This window comes from Drosophila elegans, unplaced genomic scaffold (genome assembly GCF_018152505.1).
Source record: "Drosophila elegans isolate 14027-0461.03 unplaced genomic scaffold, ASM1815250v1 contig_133, whole genome shotgun sequence".
In the NCBI taxonomy this organism is placed as follows: domain Eukaryota; kingdom Metazoa; phylum Arthropoda; class Insecta; order Diptera; family Drosophilidae; genus Drosophila; species Drosophila elegans.
The window spans coordinates 1,160,954-1,180,440 of record NW_024545499.1 but is presented as its reverse complement, the minus strand read 5'-3'; the positions used below and the strand labels follow the sequence as shown (position 1 = coordinate 1,180,440).

Genomic DNA, 19,487 nt, shown 5'->3' with positions numbered 1-19,487 from the left:
TAAAAAGTTTGCAGAAAATAGCCAAAAATCGATTTCCGTTCAATTTTTGTTTGTGCTTCGCCGTGTTGTTTTTGTTTGTACCTTTCCTGGTTTAGCCGTTGCTATTGTCTCGTTCGTTTACCTTTGGGCCGAGCTGTTTTGTTTATGCAATTGCCATGGCCCAGACCCGGCTTCTTTTGGGCATTTTGCATTCAAATCGGTTTTGCAATTGGCATTTCGATGATTTTTTTTAATGTTGTGTTTTGGCATTCATTTTTGTTCAATTGCGCAGAAACCGAAAGTGAAATGGCGTTGCAGTTGGCATAAGTGCTGGGCAAATCGATTTGCCTGGTTGCTTTTGGCGAGTTGGTCAGTAAATTGGAACATTTTATTTATTAAGGCGAACCCCGCTGCTTTCCATCGCTCTCTTCTCTGACTTTTGCTTTCAATGTCATTTGTTGTGTAAGTGAAACATTATTATGGGCAAAACCAAAGCAAAACAAAACGAAAAACTCGTTTTCGCTTTTATTGACCATTTGCGCTTCTTTACTTGCTATTATTTCTCTCAAAAAAAGAAGCACACATAAAATCTTTAGCTGCCTTATACGGCGGCTCTTAACAATCCGCTGCCGTTCGGCCATCGTGACACTGATACTTGGCCAGAAACCAGCGGCAGCTCTTTGTGGTCTTGTCCAAATAAGTCGGGTGGACAGGATTATGTGAGAAAAGCCATGTGGGAGCTATTTCAGCTTGTTTTTTGGCTCACACTCTCGCTAAATACGCGCTCTCCAATGGGCTTACCATATTTTCTGGAGTAGGGGGAAAATTTATGTGGTACGGAGAATGAATTTTGGATGAAAGTCTCCTTATCACTATAAGTCTAACCATTTGCTGCCTTTTCTATGATTACTTTTGTTCGTATTATTTCTCCTTTAAGAACAGCCATATTGAGATGCGAATTTAATTAATCTAAATTACCTTGGACTACAGGGAAAATTTAATTAAAACATGGTTGGTCGATACTGAATTCAATCGGACCATATGGATCGGGTCTTCTCCCCCACTTTGATTATATTAAATGTGTCTCCCATTTGCGAATCCATTCATGTCGTGCTGGGTTATTTACTCATTTATTCAGATTTAATGAAATGCGCAGACAACAAAAGTCAAACTCAATTAGATTAAACCCAGCGAACACGATGACGCTATGAACTTTGAACTTTAATGCTAAGAAATGAAACTAAAGGTATGCCATACGGATTTTTATTCACTTTTAACTCTCATAAGTTTACTAAATGGGGAAAAAAGGATAAACCCATTTTGTTGTAGCCCCATTGACCCTTTTATTAGTCATCCAAATGTAATTTTTTCATAGACTTTAGGCTATTGATCTTCAAACGTTTGGATTACATAAAAATCACTTGTAGTAAATAAATCATTGGCTTGGAATGAGCTGATTGTTTGTTGGCCAACTTGTTCTAATTTATTCTTTTTCCTCTATTGCAGAATACTTCGCCACTGTGGGAGGATTTTGTGGCTAAGGCCGGAAAACTGCACACATGCTTAAGGTATGTTTATTTTGGATGTAAAATTGGTTTCCCCATCATGGAAAATTCTTTCTTGGACTTTAACGAGATTTCAACAGCGGCAAAATAACAACTGCAATTGCAAAACTTTAGAATGAGAACATGCGAATGAGTAAACAAATTGTTCGTTTACCTCAATTTGCTTTTATGCTTTTCACTTCCTCACACACAGGCATAATGTGCCTGTGTCTATGATTATTTTTGTGCTTTTTCTGCTGTTGCTTTAGTTGCTAAATTTCTTGTTGTTGGGTTAAGACCACCGACACCGACACCGTCTTCGGTTTTTGTTTATTTTATTTTCTCCGTTGTTGTTGTTATGCCCAGACTTGGCCCAATTTTGCATTCGGGCGAGGGTCCCCGCAGCAATGTCTGGTCAGAAGTGTATAGCCTCCACATAACGGCTGCCTTAATCATTACCCCCAATCCTGTTGTCCGAGTTGAAATCACCGAGCTTGCCAAAACTCGCTCCGAGTGTTTGCCCACTGCGCTTGACCCACATCTTGGCCAGGTCCACGCGAGGTGCGGACACTCGCCAGCCACTTGAGCGGATCAAGACCCGCAGTTGGGGACCCATCTCTCTGCACTTTTGCCGGTCGTATCGACAGTTTATTAAAAAAATATGCAATGGCTATACATAGGATTATCCATCTGATTGAATCATAAACAGTGCGAAAGATTTGTATATTATATTCCGTGCTTCTGACAGTTACTTCTGCTAAGATGCCGATATGAGCCATGTACTTCTTAGTTAGTTTAAGGAGCTATAGTAACGTATTAGAATCAGTAATGGTACAAATACTATTCATTTATACCTTATTGTATTCATCTAATCAAACTAGTTTTGTAAAACTGAGATTTATTAAAAATGTCAAGTAAACGAACTAGCAATAAACATGGTAGGTAACATTTAACTCATACCATATCATATTCTACAATCAAGTATTGGCTGCTCCAAAGGGTATAACAATCTTCGGTATCCGCGGATGGCCCGTTTTTATGCAGCGTTTCTTTTCAGTTCTTTTTCTAGCTGTCGTCTAATTGAAATGTCGCCCACGGCCAATTCAAGAAGATGTTTATTAAATCTATCTGACTGCATGGGCCCACAATAATAATGATATTATACTTTGCTCTTCTCTGTTCACAGGGCCGCCATCCAGGCAATCGCCGCCTATTTGGATGCCTTCCAAAAGATAGCCGATGCGGCGACCAATTCAAGAGGTAAGTTCAAATCGTGGATTTGTTTGGTCTGTCTGCCTGCCCCCCTACCCCCACTTAATGGCGGAGGATCCCCTCTTCCGCTGGCCCACGTACTGAATCTCTTTACTCTGCTCATTATTCATGCGTCTTGCTCACAGTCGGCGGCGGTCATCGATCTGATTTTTTTTCACACTCACATTCACGCTTTCGATGTTTATGTTGTTGATTTCCCCCAGTGCGAACGGATGGCGGTGTGTAGCTATTCTGTCTGAGCTCACGCATTCGCTGGTTTTGCTATTTATATTTATTTATTGGCTGCTTTGCGTCGCACTCATCGAGTGCCCCATTATGCAATGTCCGACGTCCGATTCTCATAGCACACAGCTCACAACTCACAGCTCACAGCTCACAGCTCACCTCACCCAGGACGGGAAATGCGAAAATTGCCAGATACTGGCAGCGAAGTAGGTAGGGAAAAATCAAGCAGCTTGTATTTGGCACAATGTGTGTGTTTTGCATTTGTCATGCCTTAGTCAGTTACAGTTGCATTCATTTTAAGTGGAAAATCTAGGTTTAGCCAATCCGAATGGGGTCTAGTGTGAAAATATGCTAGCAATCCGGGGGAAGATAACTGCCTGAAGTAAATAAGCTGTTCAAATAAATAATCATAATGAAGTAATAACGTGTTTCAGGCTAATAGATATGCTATTCCGCATTAAAAAACCCCTTCAATAATAAAATATTTATAATCATAAGCATGCGATTCGGAAATTCCACTATAGCATGCAACGGATGCATTTTTTTTAAGGAGATGCAACTAAAATAAATATAATAATTTATTGTAGTTGAAAGTAAAATTTGTAACCGCATTTCAATGACTACTATTCCCTTGCGAAACAATGTTAAAAAGGTTGCTTATATAGTAAAATACCATTGATTAATTCCGAATGACTTTATTGATTCACAGCTAATTGCCTTCCTCGGTTTGAGAAATCACGATAAATTATGCAGTTTATTAATGGTTGAACGCAGTTGCTGATCATTAGACTTTAAATGAATATTGCTGTGTAGAAACCGGCTATATGCAGCTAAGTTTCCGAAATCCTACTTACAACTACTGGCGGATTGCCAGACTTAACTTTTTCAATCATCTTCACTGGGCGTCTTGCATTAGCATATATTGATCGACTCCCGCCACGTGTTCTCGCCGCATTTTGCGCCCCTTCATGACCCTTATATATAAAATTTGACTGGTGCTAAGTGCATATCCACGTAAGTTCTGCTATAAGCTAGCCACCCCTTTTGGCCGTTTGCACTTGCTAAATGGTTTCATTAGTTTTAGTGGTTACTTGGCTTAGTTCGGTCAAGCATCGGCACAAGTGTCAATTCCCTCGCATTGTGCCACCCCGAAAGAGGGTGGAACGCAATTCGAGTCTCGGCTCTAGATTCTCGATTCGCACTTGGCACTTGGCCACATGGCCACCATGCGTCCTTTAAGGTGGTGGTGTTTCAGGGCACCCTCGTAAGTTCCCATTCAATTAGGAGTGATCTGGAGCAAGTGGCTCTGAGAGCAGCCTAGTCGCAAGTCAAAGTCGAATCAATAAGCTGCTGCCTATTTGGCAGATAATTACATACCGAACGAGGATGGCAGCAGTCACAGTTTGAGTCGGAGGCAGTTCGAGATAATCGGGCCGCCTGTCATTTGCCGGTGATATGCAGAAGCAGAAGCAGGAGCAGTCGCAGTAGCAGTTAGCCTGACCAGTTTCCCGGATCCAACTTTAAATCTAGCTCTGGCATGGCATATTGGGCACACACGGGACTCGGGACTTGGGACTTGGGACTTGGGACTTGGGACTTGGGACTTGGGACTTGGGTCTTGGGTCTTGGAACCGAAGACTGGAGGAGTGCAGTCGCGAATCGTGTCGCATGCAATGTCTGCTGCGCCTCCAAATCGAATCGACAGCCCATGGCGTGCGATTGTTGCTGCATGCTCTAAACATTTCCGCTGTCAGTTTTGCTCCCCATTCCCCTGGGAGTTCCCCTTCAGTAATTTAATTTGGCAACTGTTTAATATTGCATGCTTAGTGGTTTAAACAGAACTGTCGGTCTGTTTTTATAGCTGCACTTTCATGGATGTACAAATTATCCTAGTTCTAGACAATCCAGGTGACCACCTTGCAGGGAAACGATGGCCTAATTTGTGGCCTCTAACCGCTAGTTAAAAGTAAACAAAATTCTTAACGAAACTAAGCAATTTATTTGTTTACAGTTCTCTAAGATGGCAATTTGTTTACATGGAGGTTTTAGCTTATGGAAATGCAACTATTATTAAACAAATTCTGTACAAATTAAACAAACCTGACGGCATTACATTACATATTACATTTTGTAATTTCTGCTAATAAATCTCCAACCGAGACACACAACGGACAAAACTAAACTTTTTAAAATGGTATTTTTTTTAATAAACCAAGAGGGTCAGACATTGAATTTTCTTGTTTAACATTGAAATTATAATTTAAGCCAAACTACAGATCTGGGCCACGTGAGAATTCGTTGATATTAAGCTGTAAAACAGTTCCAGAACTATTGAGACTTTGACCAAGATTTACTTTAAACTGGGACGTGATGGAAAGTTCTTAGTTTCGGGTTACTAGTCTGCAGACAAATCCTTGCAGAATCTTTAGCTTTTGTTCTTCGGCTTTGTCGACCAGTGCAATTAGGCAATTGTGTTTTCCAAGTTATTTTTCAAATCGTATCATCCCTCGATCATCTAGTTCCTTATTCAAGCCTAATAATTCCAATCTTAATGCTTTCGAAATCGTGTGCTTTCCATTGCAGGCGCCTCCAAGGAGATCGGCACCGCCCTGACCCGCGTCTGCCTGCGCCACAAGGCGGTGGAGACGCGGCTGAAGACCTTCACCAGCACCATCATGGATTGCCTGGTGCAGCCGCTACAGGACAGGATCGAGGACTGGAAGCGCACGGTGGCCACCATCGACAAGGACCATGCCAAAGAGTACAAGCGGTGTCGCAGCGAGCTGAAGAAGCGCTCCAGCGACACGCTGCGGTTGCAGAAGAAGGCCCGCAAGGGTCAGACGGACGGACTGCAGTCCCTGATGGACTCGCACATGCAGGACGTCACCCTGCGCCGGGCCGAGCTGGAGGAGGTCGAGAAGAAGTCGCTGCGGGCGGCCATGGTGGAGGAGCGGCTACGCTACTGCAGCTTCGTCCACATGCTGCAGCCGGTGGTGCACGAGGAGTGCGAGGTCATGTCTGAGCTGGGCCATCTTCAGGTGCGTACTGGTGATCACACGCTTTCTCCAGTGATTCTAAAATGCCTTACATTTGCAGGAGGCCATGCAGTCGATTGCCCTGGTCACCAAGGAGCCCAGCGTTCTGCCGCAGGCCTCCGAGGAGCTCATCCACGACGCCAAGGCCAGCATCAATCTCTATCCGGAGTCGCCGGGCGGAGGTTCCGGGTCTCAGGGCGGAGGCTGCTCCAACTCGCTGGGCTCTCGGAAGAGCTCCGTCTGCTCCATCAGCAGCATGAACAGCACCGGGTCCAGCAACTCGCCGGGCCACCACCACTATCCGCGCTCCCTGTCGCAGGTGCGTCGCCTCCGAGAGGTTCCTCCTCGCCCAAAACATTAGACATGCATTTGACACTGTGGCGTCCGCTCATTTATTGGTTTTCATCAACGTTCTTTTGTGTTTCGTTTTCGTTTCTTTAGTTTGTAACGCCCGCAATTCGCTTGAAACCTGGTGAATCCAGTGATAGTGGCTTTTGCTCATCGCCAGCTCTAACAACACAGGTTTTCATTTGTTCTTTTTTGTTCGATTATACAAAATACAAAAACACCTTTTGTGTGTCGCATACTAACTTTTTTTTTTTTTGCTTCCAGACTTCGAATGCAACGAATCAGACGGCAAATGTATCCACGTGGCCCCCACATTCCCAGGACGTGGTGGACACCCTGCCACCGACCGCCGACCGTCCGCACACGATTTCGACGGCCTATGAAAAGGGCCACCAGCGACCGCCGCTAACCGTCTACACGTTCCAGAATCCGGAGACCATCCACGAGTCAAACAGCTGCCTCAACAACGGTTCCACCGCCGCCAATGGGCAGCCGTCATCAGGTCAGGCCACGCCGGCCACCCAGAAGTCTCCGGCTGCTTCACTTAGTCGGCCGCCCTTGCCAGTTGTAAGTATGGTTGGGTTACACAGTCTTACTTCGTTTTATGAAAGTACAATTAAAGAAAGAAAAGGTTTTTTTTTATTTTATTGAATGATTTAATTTGAAACACTTAGGCTGATTAAACCCGTTACTTGTAGAGTTAAAGGGTTTTTTGTATTCGTTATTATATTCATGTAGAAGGAAGCCCTACCGACCCTATAAAATATATATGTTTTTAATGAAGATCAATAGCCGAGGCGATCATGCCATTTCCGTCTGTCTGTTCGTATGAACGTCGAGATCTCGGAATCTATAAAATTGAGAGATTTGGGATTTCATATACAGATTCTAGTTACGACTATGCAGCGCAAGTTTGTTTCTAAACGTCGCCACCCCCACAAATTGCGTAATTATTCAGAGAAAGTTTATTTGGTCCATATCGATCGACACAACAAAAATTCCATTTTCGTTTTAAATTTTTTTATATTCATTAACTTTTTGCATTTGTGTTGGGGTCAATTTGTTGATGTTAGATTCGGCATACCGAAATCTATAAATAAATATATACTATTCATGAATGTTAAATTTCGGGGTGTGAAACTATAATTGAATAATATAAAGAGATCCCAAATATCTTTAAAAAGCTTATAACATAGTTGCTTATAGAAATATTTGTAGGTAAATTAAATGGTTTCTAGGTACTTTTTTTTTTATAAAAACTCTGTTCAAGACTTATTTTTTAAAAATTTTTCTCGTATTTGATTAGTTACTTTGCTTAGTTAGGTATAAAAAAAAATAATTTTATAATGGTTTAAACTCGAATTCTAGTAAAAGATTCGAAATTGATTAGGAAATACGATTAGGCCTGATCTTATACTCAAAAGGAAGCACTATTTTGTACCAAGTTACTTAAGCTTACGTATGTATTTACATACGTGACTGAATGAAAATTAGGACTAGTCATGGAGTTAATAAATTTAAGCTAAGATGGGCGGATGTTCGAATAGACGGGAAACCGACTATTGTCTTTCTTACATGCTATTAAGTTGTCTCTCTCGTTCTGTTGGCCATGACACTCGCCATAGAAGCCAGCCCATGTGGTGAGTATCTCAGAGTCAGAGCCCTCACCGTTCGTAGATCCAAAGCGCGCTCATCTGCATGCGCCCCGCTAGACCACTGACAACTAGGTCCCCTAAGTCGCCCCATCATTGAACCCAAACTCAAAACCCAACCCATTAAATGCAACCTGGATTGTGGCAGTGACTAACCAACGGTTTCCTCCCCTTTCAGCGCTGCTCGTCGCTGGAGCGACCGCTGTCGGCCCAGAGCAACCATCGCCAGGGAAGCGGGAGCAACCTGCTGCAGCGCCAGTGCCCCTCGCCGATTCCGGCTCATATCACGAAAGGTGAGTGGTCCGACCTGTCCGGCATTCGTCCGGCATCCGTCCAGCTTGTCTCCGTGTGTTTGTTTGCACGCTTGCCCTCGGCTAATCCCATCAGTCTTACTAATGACCGTGTTCACCCGCATGTCCCGCTAACATCATCCGCACACAGAGCTGTCCGCAGCGCACCATGCACAGCAGCAGCAGCAGCAGCAAAATCAGCAGCAGCCCCAGACGCCGCCCACCTATGTGAACATGTCCGAGCTGGCCACCATGGCGGCCTTGAAGCTGGCCAACCAGCAGCAGAAGCCCTCTCCGCCGCCCCTGCAGCAGCAGAGCTCCATCGACTCGATCAGCTCCCAGCATTCCAACGACTCCTCCGGCTCGCATCAGCTCCTGCAGCAGCAACAGCAGCAACAGCAACATCAGCAGCACCAGCAGCAGCCGCAGCTGAATCACCACTCAGCCACCGCCACACGCTCCCATTCCATATCCTCGACGGCCTCGTCACTGCACTCGCACCCGTCGATCGACTCCACCGTCGCTTGTGGCTCGCTGGTGGGCCAGCCCAACCACAGCACCAGCACCAACACGAACACCACCTCGCCGTCCAGTGGCAGTTCCACGCCACAGAACCATTACTCGCCCCTGCTAACCAACTCCCCCACGTCCACTGCCGCAGGTACCCCCAGCGGTAGCAGCTTGGGTCCCGGCTCCGCCCTGGGCTTTGTCTACCAGGTCAGCTCCCCGACGCCGCCCTCCAGTGAGGTGCTGAAGATCACCGAGCAGGCGGCAGCTGGCCAGGATCAAGGGCCGGGTGCCAACGGCGGACCGGAACCGGAGGAGACGGAGGATGAGCGGTCGCGGACCTCCGTCCTGCAGAAGGCCTCCATGTTTGAGAAGGCGGCGGCAGCGGCGGCGGTCTCGCCACCAGCTCCCATTCAGATCCCGGCAACAGCTTCCCCGGCTTCCGCGGCACGACGTTCCGAGACGGAGCAACAGGAAATGGGTAAGTAGAACCAGCGACCAGCAGGATCGTTGTAGTGGAAGTGTGTCAATCATCTGGCACCCTGTCCACTAGGGTGGGTCGATTTGAATGTATCCGAAAAAAATGACAAATTGGAGAGGAAAAGATTATCTCTAGAGAATTCTAAGCGATAGAGGCAAAGAAACTTTTTTTCGAAACTGATTTGGATTTGTAACCCCAAAATCACTTTTTTGGGTACTTTTTTGATACATATAAAGAATAAATTTTATGCTTGGGTTTTTATTGTGGACTTAACAAAATATAAATAAATCAGAATATAAAATATAGTTTAAATTTTTAAGGCAAACTCAAAATTCGCTCTAAAGCAATTACAATTTTTGCTTCTTCATATTTCACTTTATTTCACCAATAAAGAAATAAATAAATTGTTAAATATGAATATTTCACAAAAAAAAAAAAATCTTTACAAAGTAATATTTTAACAATGAAAGGGGTTTTCATTATCTGTGAATGCTGTATATAATATTGTATATTATTCTTAAAGAAACTAAAATTGTTGAAATTGTTTGGTAAGGACAAATGAGGTTTTAGGGACCATTATTATGTTTTGCCAATAATGCTCAGAATTCTTTAAAGATTATTTCCTCCTCTTCTGTTTTAAATCACCCAAATCGACCAACTCTGCCGTCCACCCAGCACCAAAGAGCACTTTGAACATGAGATTACCTCGCCTCCACTTTACTTGTCCAGCGCCCATTTTAATTTATAATTGACAAACATACCGAGAATATTTCCTAACCCCAAAAATTTCTTTTATTTTGTTTTTCCCTCCCTCTTCTCTACAATTTTTGGTTTGTTGTGTAAACGCAACAACAACAACTGCACCAAATCAACTTGAAACCATTATTATTTCGTATTGGTTTTGACTTCATGTTCACCTTATCCAAAATCTCTGCCATCTGTAAACTATTATTCACAATGAACCAAATGCACAACAACAACAACAACACCATCTCCAAAAATCAATACCAACAACTATGAAAAATATGATCTAACAGACAAGTCTTTCGAAGATTCAATACAAGCACTAAATAATTTAATTGGCGAACTAGACTCGTTCCAACGTGAGATCGATGAGGGCAAGGGCAAGTCGACGAGCAACATCATCAGTATCAGTGACAGCAACAACAGCAACAGCAACAACAACAACAATACGACGAGCAGCAGCAACAGCAGCAGCGACAACAACAATCTGCCCGCCACCAGCAACATTGAGCCCTGCGCCATCAGCAATCAGACGAACTCGAGCGGCTGTGGAACGGACATGTCGGACACCACGTCCGACGACCTGGCCGGCGACGAAATGGACGCCAGGCGGCGGGATCGGGATCGTGATCGTGATCGGGACCAGGATCTGCTGGGCGCCAGCGATTCGGAGCTGAGTCGCTGCTATGTGAGCGAAACGAGTTCGCTGACCGGAGGCCTGACAGCTGGCGGCTACGAGAATCCCACATTTGCGCACTTCGTGGCCAATGCGAACCGGGAGGATGTCGTTTCGCTGGCCTCGGACAGCGTCTGTCTGGGCCAGCCGCGCCACGCCTACGTGGACACTTGCAGCGACAGCGGCAGCGCAGTGGTGGTGATCTACGACCACCAGATCCCCAACACGCCGGACATTGAGTTCGTCAAGCAGAACTCGGAGATCGTGGTGCTGCGTACCAAGGATCCGCAGCCCAGTGCGCTGCAGCTGCACGAGATGCGCGAACTGCAGCAGTTGCCGGCCAATCTGGCCGGTTCGCCGGACTCCTCGCCGGACTCGGCCGGCGGCCAGGCGCCGCCGACAGCAACTGTGGCGCCCGCCAAGCAGCGACTCTCCTCGTTTCGAGCCACCAGCGAGCAGCAGTTGCAGCTCCTCGGACGCGGCAGCCCGCAAAGAGGTAAAGCACCCACTGAGCAGGCCACACAAAGCAGGCCGCAGGAACGGCATTGCCCACAGCCGAAGGACGTTGATGGCAGTAGCCATCCAGCAGTAGATCCTGCGCGGCGCCAGCTGCCGCCCAAGCCCACCAGCCTGAGCCTTTTCAATGGTCCCGCTCCCGGTGCGGGCGATAGGCCCATGGTGCCCCGAAAGTCCGACTTTAAGTCCGATCTAGATGAGAAAATACGCAGGCAAAAGCAGAAGGTTAAACTGCAATTGCAGCAGCAACAGCAGCAACAATCGCCGCAGCAGCAGCAGCAGCAGCAGCAAGCACCACAAGAACAGCAACACTCACCACAGTCGCCCCAAACCAGAAACTGTAATGTCACTACTAAACTAGCCGCCAAAGTCTCTGCATTTGCATCTGCATCTGCATCCGTATCTGCATCTACATCTGCATCTGCATCCTCCGATCCGTACCCGAACCAAAATCATAGAATGCCAAACCAACATCAGACAGCAAGCACATCCAATCACAAGCAGTGCAAGACGCCCGCAGCAAAGGTCCTGTCACCATTGCCATCATCATCATCATCATCACCTCGCGGCCATCTGCCATTATCATCGTCATCGCTCTCGTCATCGTCATTACCATTACCAGAAACAACAACCACCACCAGCAACACCACCAGCAACACCACATCATCGCCATCATCGATGCTGCCCGCCAGTGACCGACCACCCGCCCATCCATACGTGTGCTCCAATGCCCCAGCCAATCCCCATCATGCCAATAGCATTACCAATGCCCATGCCAATGCCAATGCCAATGCCAATGCCACTGTCAATTCCAGTCTCAAGCCGTGCATTACGCCCCGGCCAGCCTCGTTGTCGGGTTCGTTACGTTTCGTTTCGATTTACGTTGATTTTTGATTTGTTTGGGTTCTTTTGGTTTTTGGTTCGACTTCCAGAGTTTGGTTTTGTTTTAATCGCTTTTACTTTGCCTTGGTTTCTAGCGCTTATAGCTATACCCTTGCAAATGACATTCTTATGTTGGTTAGACATGTGTAACGTAGTTGAAAAGACTTTTTCGATATTATGCAATTGTCAAATATGCCGAGAGCAAGCTAAAAAATTTGAATTTTAACTGTGTAATACAATACTGTTATATGACAATACAGGAATTGCATTCTTTTAAAGATATAGGCCTAAAAAGTTGTGATTTTGTAACCGAATTTTTTTTATAATACAATACTAACATATAATAATATATGATTTGTTTTCTTTTAAAAATATATGATTTTTCAACCAAATAATGTTTTTACAATAAAAAAAAATTGTTTTTGTCTCAGAATAATACTCAAAGTAAAAGCCGATATAAGTATAGGAAAAAAATTCCTTTTTTTCGTTAGAAACTTTTTTTTTGTTTTGTCTACTTTGAGATAAAAAAAAACAGATTTGTTTTTTAATTTTTATTTAGATCTTTTACCAGTGATATATATTTTTTTTTAGGCGAACTTTTTTCAAAACTCTTTACAAAATACTAACCAATACATATTCGATGCAATACAAAAGTTTAGATTATTCGAGCCAATTGTGAAGAGTTTTGTTGATCTTAAAGTTAATTATTTTCATAAAAATCCGACAGCTTTGTCATAACTGCAAGTGTGTTAAACCTCGGCCAGCCGAAGTTAACTTTCTTCGCCTTTTCGGTTTCTTCTTTACTGTGTTAACTTAGCTTTACGTTCTGCTTTAAGTTCGATGTGTTAACCCTTCTGCAGTTGAAGTTGGTTTCTTGCACCAAGTAATACGCTCATACAATCATGCCCCACGCCCACAATCATCAAAACATACAAACCGATAAACTGCACGCTACTGCCACTAACTGCCAAATGCTTACGCACTACTCGGAATTGGCCAATTGTAATTATACGAAATTTGCATAGTGGGGATCCATCGCTTTTAAAGAGAAAATGTCCATTTCTTCATGAATTGTTGTGAAGAGTGTCATCATCGCTTTTCCACTCGCTTGGGGGGATCAACATCAAGTTTTAGATCAGTCGCCCGAGCGTCTTCCATAAATTATCCCGGTCTCAGCAGCTCCTAACTCTGATTCTCTCTCTAACTACTGGTATTAGATGGTGTCCTGTGTTTTGTGTGCCAAGTGTATAAACCGATTACTGTACATAACTGTGAATAACAGCTGCAACCTAATAACTATATCCGCACAGCCACCTTACTACCGCCTTACTGACTTCGATCTCTGACCATTCGCAGGAGGATCAGCAGGCGGTGGCTCCACCCGCATCGCACGTCGCTCATCCATCAACCAGGCGAAGCCACCGCCGCCAGTGAGACGCAGTTCGTCGGTAACACCCAGTCCCAATGCCTCGGTCGGGGTAAGTTCAGTCCTCAATTATCCGCTTATAGCTGTTTAAGTTAGCCACCTAAGCTAAGAAGTTAGTCGCTAAGCCGCTCAACACTGGGTCACACAGTCTTTGGTTTCCTCTACACTTTTATTCTTTAACTTATGATTTAATTACGCAACGCAGCTGCAGCACCAACACCAACACCAGCAACAGCATCAGCACGCCACTCTGCCCCAGCAGAATCTGCAACTGAGCAGCTCCAGCGAGCACTTTCCGCCGCCGCCGGCATTCATGCTGGACGCCATGCCCCAGATGCCCAGTTCGGCGCTGAAGGTATCGGAGACGGTAAGAGCGCTGGCCGCCATGCGTCACCAGCCAGCCTCACCTGTGGCACTCAGACGCATGCAGCAGCAACAACAGCAACAGCAGCAGCAGCAACCTCTACTGCAGGTGTGTGCACGCGTCTAGGCATGGACTTCACCACCGCCACTCTTAGAACTTTTCTTCTACAACTTATGATTTCTTTTCATTTCAATTTCAATTTCAAATTTCCGTTTTTGTTTTTGTTTTTTTTTTTGCCTCTATCACACCGCCACACAAATCAAAACCCCAAAAACTCCCCACATATGTAGTCTGTGCACAACTGCTCCCCGACCGCCTTCTACGACTCCTACGACTCCTACTTGGATCTGCACGCCTATGCCTATGCCCACGGCTTGGTCAATGGCCAACAGCCGGCGGGCGAGCAGATGGCCCACCAGCAGCGTTTTACCCACCAACCGCTGCCAAATCACTATCTGCAGCAGCAGCAGCAGCAACCGCCGCAGCAATCGCCTGTTTACCAAGCGCCACCGCCTGCCGATGCCGTAAGTGACCACCGCACAGTGGCCGAAATGACCAAGCTCGCGCGTAAAAAATAAATTATCAACGGCTTATGAGGGCTTTCATTGTACTAAGCTTGAATGCTTTTGCTGTGAAAAGGCTTCCGAAAATAAGTAAAAAGTAACATATTTTAGATTATGTCAGCGTCACTTCAAAGTATTTTATGAACAGAAAGATGCATAAGAAAGTAACAAAAATAGAGCTTTTAAGTACACTGCATATTTAAATGCCTTTGTCTGCTTTAATGTTAGTAAAAAAAAGCGACAGTTGGGTTTTGAGAGTCGATAAAGCCACGCCCATCTGACTAACCGAATGAACGCCCAGATCTCGGAAACTATTTAAGCTAGAGATTTGGGATTTAACTTGCAGATTCTAGATATGCTTACGCAGAACTACAATTTTAGAATTTATTAACATAAATGTACATTTCAATTAGATTTCATTTAGGCGCCACCTAAAGCCCGATCATTTTCTGGAGGCTTGTTGATTATTGATTGGTTAGCTGAGTAACGGGTATCTAATAGTCGGGGCTCATTACTACAGTGTTATTTAATCTTTTCTACTGTTAAACCTGCTACTGCTTCCTTGAGACAAATCGAAAAATATGCGGTTTCTTAAGATAGTTAACACATTTTTGTTTTTTTAATACTTACCTGTAACTCTAATTTGAAACACTCTAATCAATTCTAAACCATACAAAAAATATTTTATAATTTCTACTTTTAAAAATGCAGAATTAGGCTCATTCTTGTTAAATAGCTTACTGTTTTTTAATGCTCTTATCTGGGTAACTGCTAAAATATGTGCGATAAATCCTTGCATAACCTATCGATGTAACTAAAACCTTCGACCTATTAAAAAAAAATGTAATTGTTACGCGCCAGATTGGTTATATCGGCAATTGTGCAGCGTGGAACCCATGAGCGGAGCTACTAACAACGACTAACAGCCGTCCTCGGGTGCGCTTTATTGGCCTAACTCGTCTGCCTGGCCCCTCTATCCAGCTTAGTTGTAATGCCACTTAGCCATAGATTAGACCACTATTCATAGCGCTTTGCTTTCGCTTTGGCTAAACTTTTAATTTGTGCCTGTTTTCCTCTCGTTTCTTCGCATTTCTCCTCGTGCCACAACTCCACCATCACTGACACTCACTCACCAGCAGACGTTCCGCACCTCATCACCAGCGGCGGGCGGAGGGGGTGGCGGAGGCGGCGGCGGCATCTACGCCCAACCCAAGCTGGTCAACACCATGTCTAGCTTCCGCACGAGCAGCCCCAGTCCCAACGGACACGCTCACCCACTGCCACCGACACAGCCCAAGGCGAACCCGAATCTAATTGCACAGCTCAATGCACGACTCAACAGCAAGCAGCAGCAGCAGCAGCAGCAGCATCATCAAGTCGAGGGCATCTACGGCAATCAACAGCAGCCAGGAGGAGAGGAGTCCATATACATGCGGAGTGGCTTGTCCATGTCGCAGCCGCAACAGCAGCAACACTATGACGGTAAATCAGAGCAAGTGCATCACCACCCACAGCAACAGCATAGAATTTACGCTAGTTTTGGCACCTCATCATCAGCAATAATGTCATCGGCCCATGTGGCCACCAACAGCACTAAGCCGTCCATTCTAACACCGACCAACTCTTTCAATGCATTGCCTCACTTTCCCCTGTCTTCATCCACCTCATCGTTGCTCCACAAAGTCAGCTCATTCTCGAACTCTTCATCCGCATCCGCATCTGTATCCGCATCTGCATCCGCATCCCCACCACCAACGGCAGTGGGCCCCGGCGCGGCCAACTCGCATTATCAGCCGCCTCAGCCGCCGACTGCAGCGGCCGCTAACAGCAAAGACTTTGCCATCTACTCAAGTTCGTTTACCAAAACTCCAGCAGCTGCGCACTCGCCGAACATGCGACTGGCCCATTCCCATTCCCATCAGCAGCACCAACAGCAACAGCAGCAGCAGCACTACACCTGTCCGCCTCCACTGGAGGATCCCCCACCGCCGCCCATTTACGCCGGCTCCTCGGCCACGATGCCCAAGAAGATGGCTCGCCCGCCCACTGGCCAGAGTGCACCCCACTCGGTCGCCTATGCAGCTGGCTCGGCCACGGCCACGCTGCCCAAGAACATGATGCAGCAGCAGCAACGGTTGCAACAGCAGCAGCAGCAGCAACACCACCAGCAGCAGCAGCAACAGCAGCAATACCAACAACCGGCGGGCATGGGCATTGGCAACGGCAATGGCAACGGCAATGGTCACCTGGGTCAGCGTCCGCAGTTGCCGCTGCCACAGCAGAAGCTGCGGGCTGCACAGCAGCAGCACTTGGCGGAGCAGCAGCACCAGCAACACCAGTTGCAACAGCAACATCAGATGCAACAGCAACGCCAGCCGCCCATACCTTCGCGTCACTCGAGTGTGCAGCAAAAGATATTCGTTTCGACGAACCCATTCATACAGACAACGGCCGTTAAGTTTCACTCGCCCTCGGCCTCGCCCACTTGTGGCTCGCCAGTGACTGGATCTGGATCTGGCTCTGGCTCTGGATCCTTGGCCAGCATTTATGCCACCACTTCGCGGAGCAGCCATCATCACCAGCAGCAACTGCAGCAGCAGCAGCAGCAACACTATTATCGCGATGTTGCTGGGGGCAACAGCAATGGCGGCGCTGCCTACTATAACCACAATGCCCATGCCCATGCCCATGCCCAGGCACATCATTCAAGTAAGAGCGCGAGCTGGATATGATCCGATTCGATTCGATTTGACTTGATTTGATTTGGTTTCATTTCGTATGATTTTATTGCAAGGAATGAGCGCTGTCTTGTTGTATACTTTTGTTATGTTTGCTGATTTTCGATTTCTCTCCTCAATTGATTAAAATTTAATTTCAGTTTGTTGTTAGCCCTAAGTTTTCTTTTGGCGCATGCTGCTTATGTTGTTTTGATTTTGTTTCGTTTGAGTTTTGAGTTTCCGTTTGGAAAGTGTTGCCTGTTAACCTGACTGCGATTGCGATTGTGTCAAGTGCGCCTGGAAAGTATCGGATCAACATGGGATTGCAGTGTGGCGCTAGAGCTCGATTCGCAGTCAACTTTCATTTCAATTTTTCCAATCATCAATCATCACTGATTCGAACGTTTTAGCAACAATTGTTGACTCTTATTTTGCATTTCCATTTGAACTGACATCCTAACCACTTCTATTGCCAGCCAACACAGCCACACTCATTGATCAATCATGTTTGCTTACGTGTTTTCTTTTATGCACCCGTAACGACGCATACCCATAGACTATGCCACAAGCACAAATATCGAAAAGACTGGAAGCATTCGGGCCAAGACCAAGGCCGAGTTCCTCGAGAATCTCAACGCGAAACTGGCCAAGCAGGGAATGTCTGGACGAGCATTTGCCGTGCGAAATCTCATCAACAGCAAGGCCCTGGTAAGTAGCGCACCTCGACGGTAGCAGCAAAAGCAACAGCAACTCACTTGATTAGCATACACTCTCTATGCTCTGTCCATGACGCTCTGTCCATGGCCATTAGATGTATCAAAGTCCGCAAAATCTATCGCGACCCAGTGCGCAATACCGCACACCACCACCCACCTATCCCAACACCAGCACAACCAACAATGCCACCTGCGAAGATCAGTGCTAGGTGCTAAGGTATTTAGTTTGTTCCTAGTCGTTCTCGTTCGTTTCACGCCTACTAAGCCAGCTGGCAGCTAATCCACTGAGTGCCTCGTTCTACCCATTAACTGAACTGCTCTTCGATCTAACGTTAAAGCTAAGGTCCGACCAACCAAGTCCAGCTCTAATCCGATTTTTGGTGCACCTTTTCAGCCGGACCCCCGCATTTGTCACGAGTCGCTGATGGATCAAATCAAACGCGGAGCCACGTTGAAGCGTAACCAGAAGATCAACGATCGCAGCGCTCCCAAAATACATTAATTTAACCTATAGACTAAGCGGAATAACATATTTATTACCATAATAATTAATCTATGAATAATCATGAGGCCCGACGCCTGCTCGATTGCAGGACTCTGCAGAGTTTGGTTTGAAACTGAAAACTCGAAACACAACATAGAACATACAACTTAAACACATATGATTACGATACAACATATTCAATATACGATATTTAACAAGCGCATTAAGCTTAACTCGAACTAATCAATACCTTTCTTGATTTCCTATATCTATATCCCAAAAATATGCCCGAAAGGCTTTCTTTGTTAAGTGAATACAAAATGGAAGACAGTTGGTTAGCACGCGTATGTTTATTTATATCCCAAACTCGAATTTATCTTTAGTGAACATCTGTTTAAATTTATATTATGTTTATGTATTACCATATTTATAATTTCCCTTGTTTATGTACATACATATGAATATGATTTTAACAAACACTCGAAACTAATCTGACGCCTAATAAATGGAATTTATCGTAAACCTTTTAAGTACTTTTTTGCTTTAATTATATTCGTTTTACATTAGCAACTGCAAGTCAATTGGGCCAGGTCTGAGCGTATTTTCAAATATATCCAATATCAACATTGTAATGAATAAATAGAGTTAACGCGTTGTATAAGCAGTGGAAATCACAATCTATCTTAACTGTTTTTCGGCAAAGAAATAGCAAATTGGATATGCTTCTGAAGAGAAAAACTAACTACTGCCAAGCGGAAAGGGGAACTTCAGAGATCGGTCTTCCCCAGAATCTTTCGCATCTACTTAGAGTGCTATATGAACACGTTCATATCATAACATTTTCATTGGACTGAATCTTTTACTGTCATTTTAAATGCATCACATTCTCAATGTTAAATACAACCAATATCGTTTGCAATCATATCAGTTCACTAAACATAGAACAAAACACACTCCTTCACTTTTAAATTACCGAGCGATATTTCCTATCCGTAAAATTGCAAACTTTTAAAACCCGATAGCGTACTACTTATAGGTAATAAACTTTTTAAATATTTACAAAATA

General features: G+C 45.1%; 1 protein-coding gene across 1 annotated transcript; it reads left to right on the top strand.

Annotated features, from left to right (window-relative positions):
- Positions 1-1,213: 1,213 nt before the first annotated feature.
- Positions 1,214-18,943, top strand: LOC108145058 (pneumococcal serine-rich repeat protein). The gene is made up of 15 exons (XM_041710848.1): positions 1,214-1,225; positions 1,486-1,547; positions 2,710-2,783; positions 5,604-6,058; positions 6,117-6,374; positions 6,668-6,970; positions 8,234-8,348; positions 8,497-9,333; positions 10,371-12,125; positions 13,508-13,629; positions 13,783-14,049; positions 14,232-14,465; positions 15,644-17,213; positions 17,778-17,929; positions 18,332-18,943. The coding sequence occupies exons 1-15, from the start codon at positions 1,214-1,216 to the stop codon at positions 18,437-18,439; spliced, it is 6,324 nt and encodes a 2,107-aa protein (XP_041566782.1). The 3' UTR covers positions 18,440-18,943.
- The last annotated feature ends 544 nt before the right edge of the window (positions 18,944-19,487 follow it).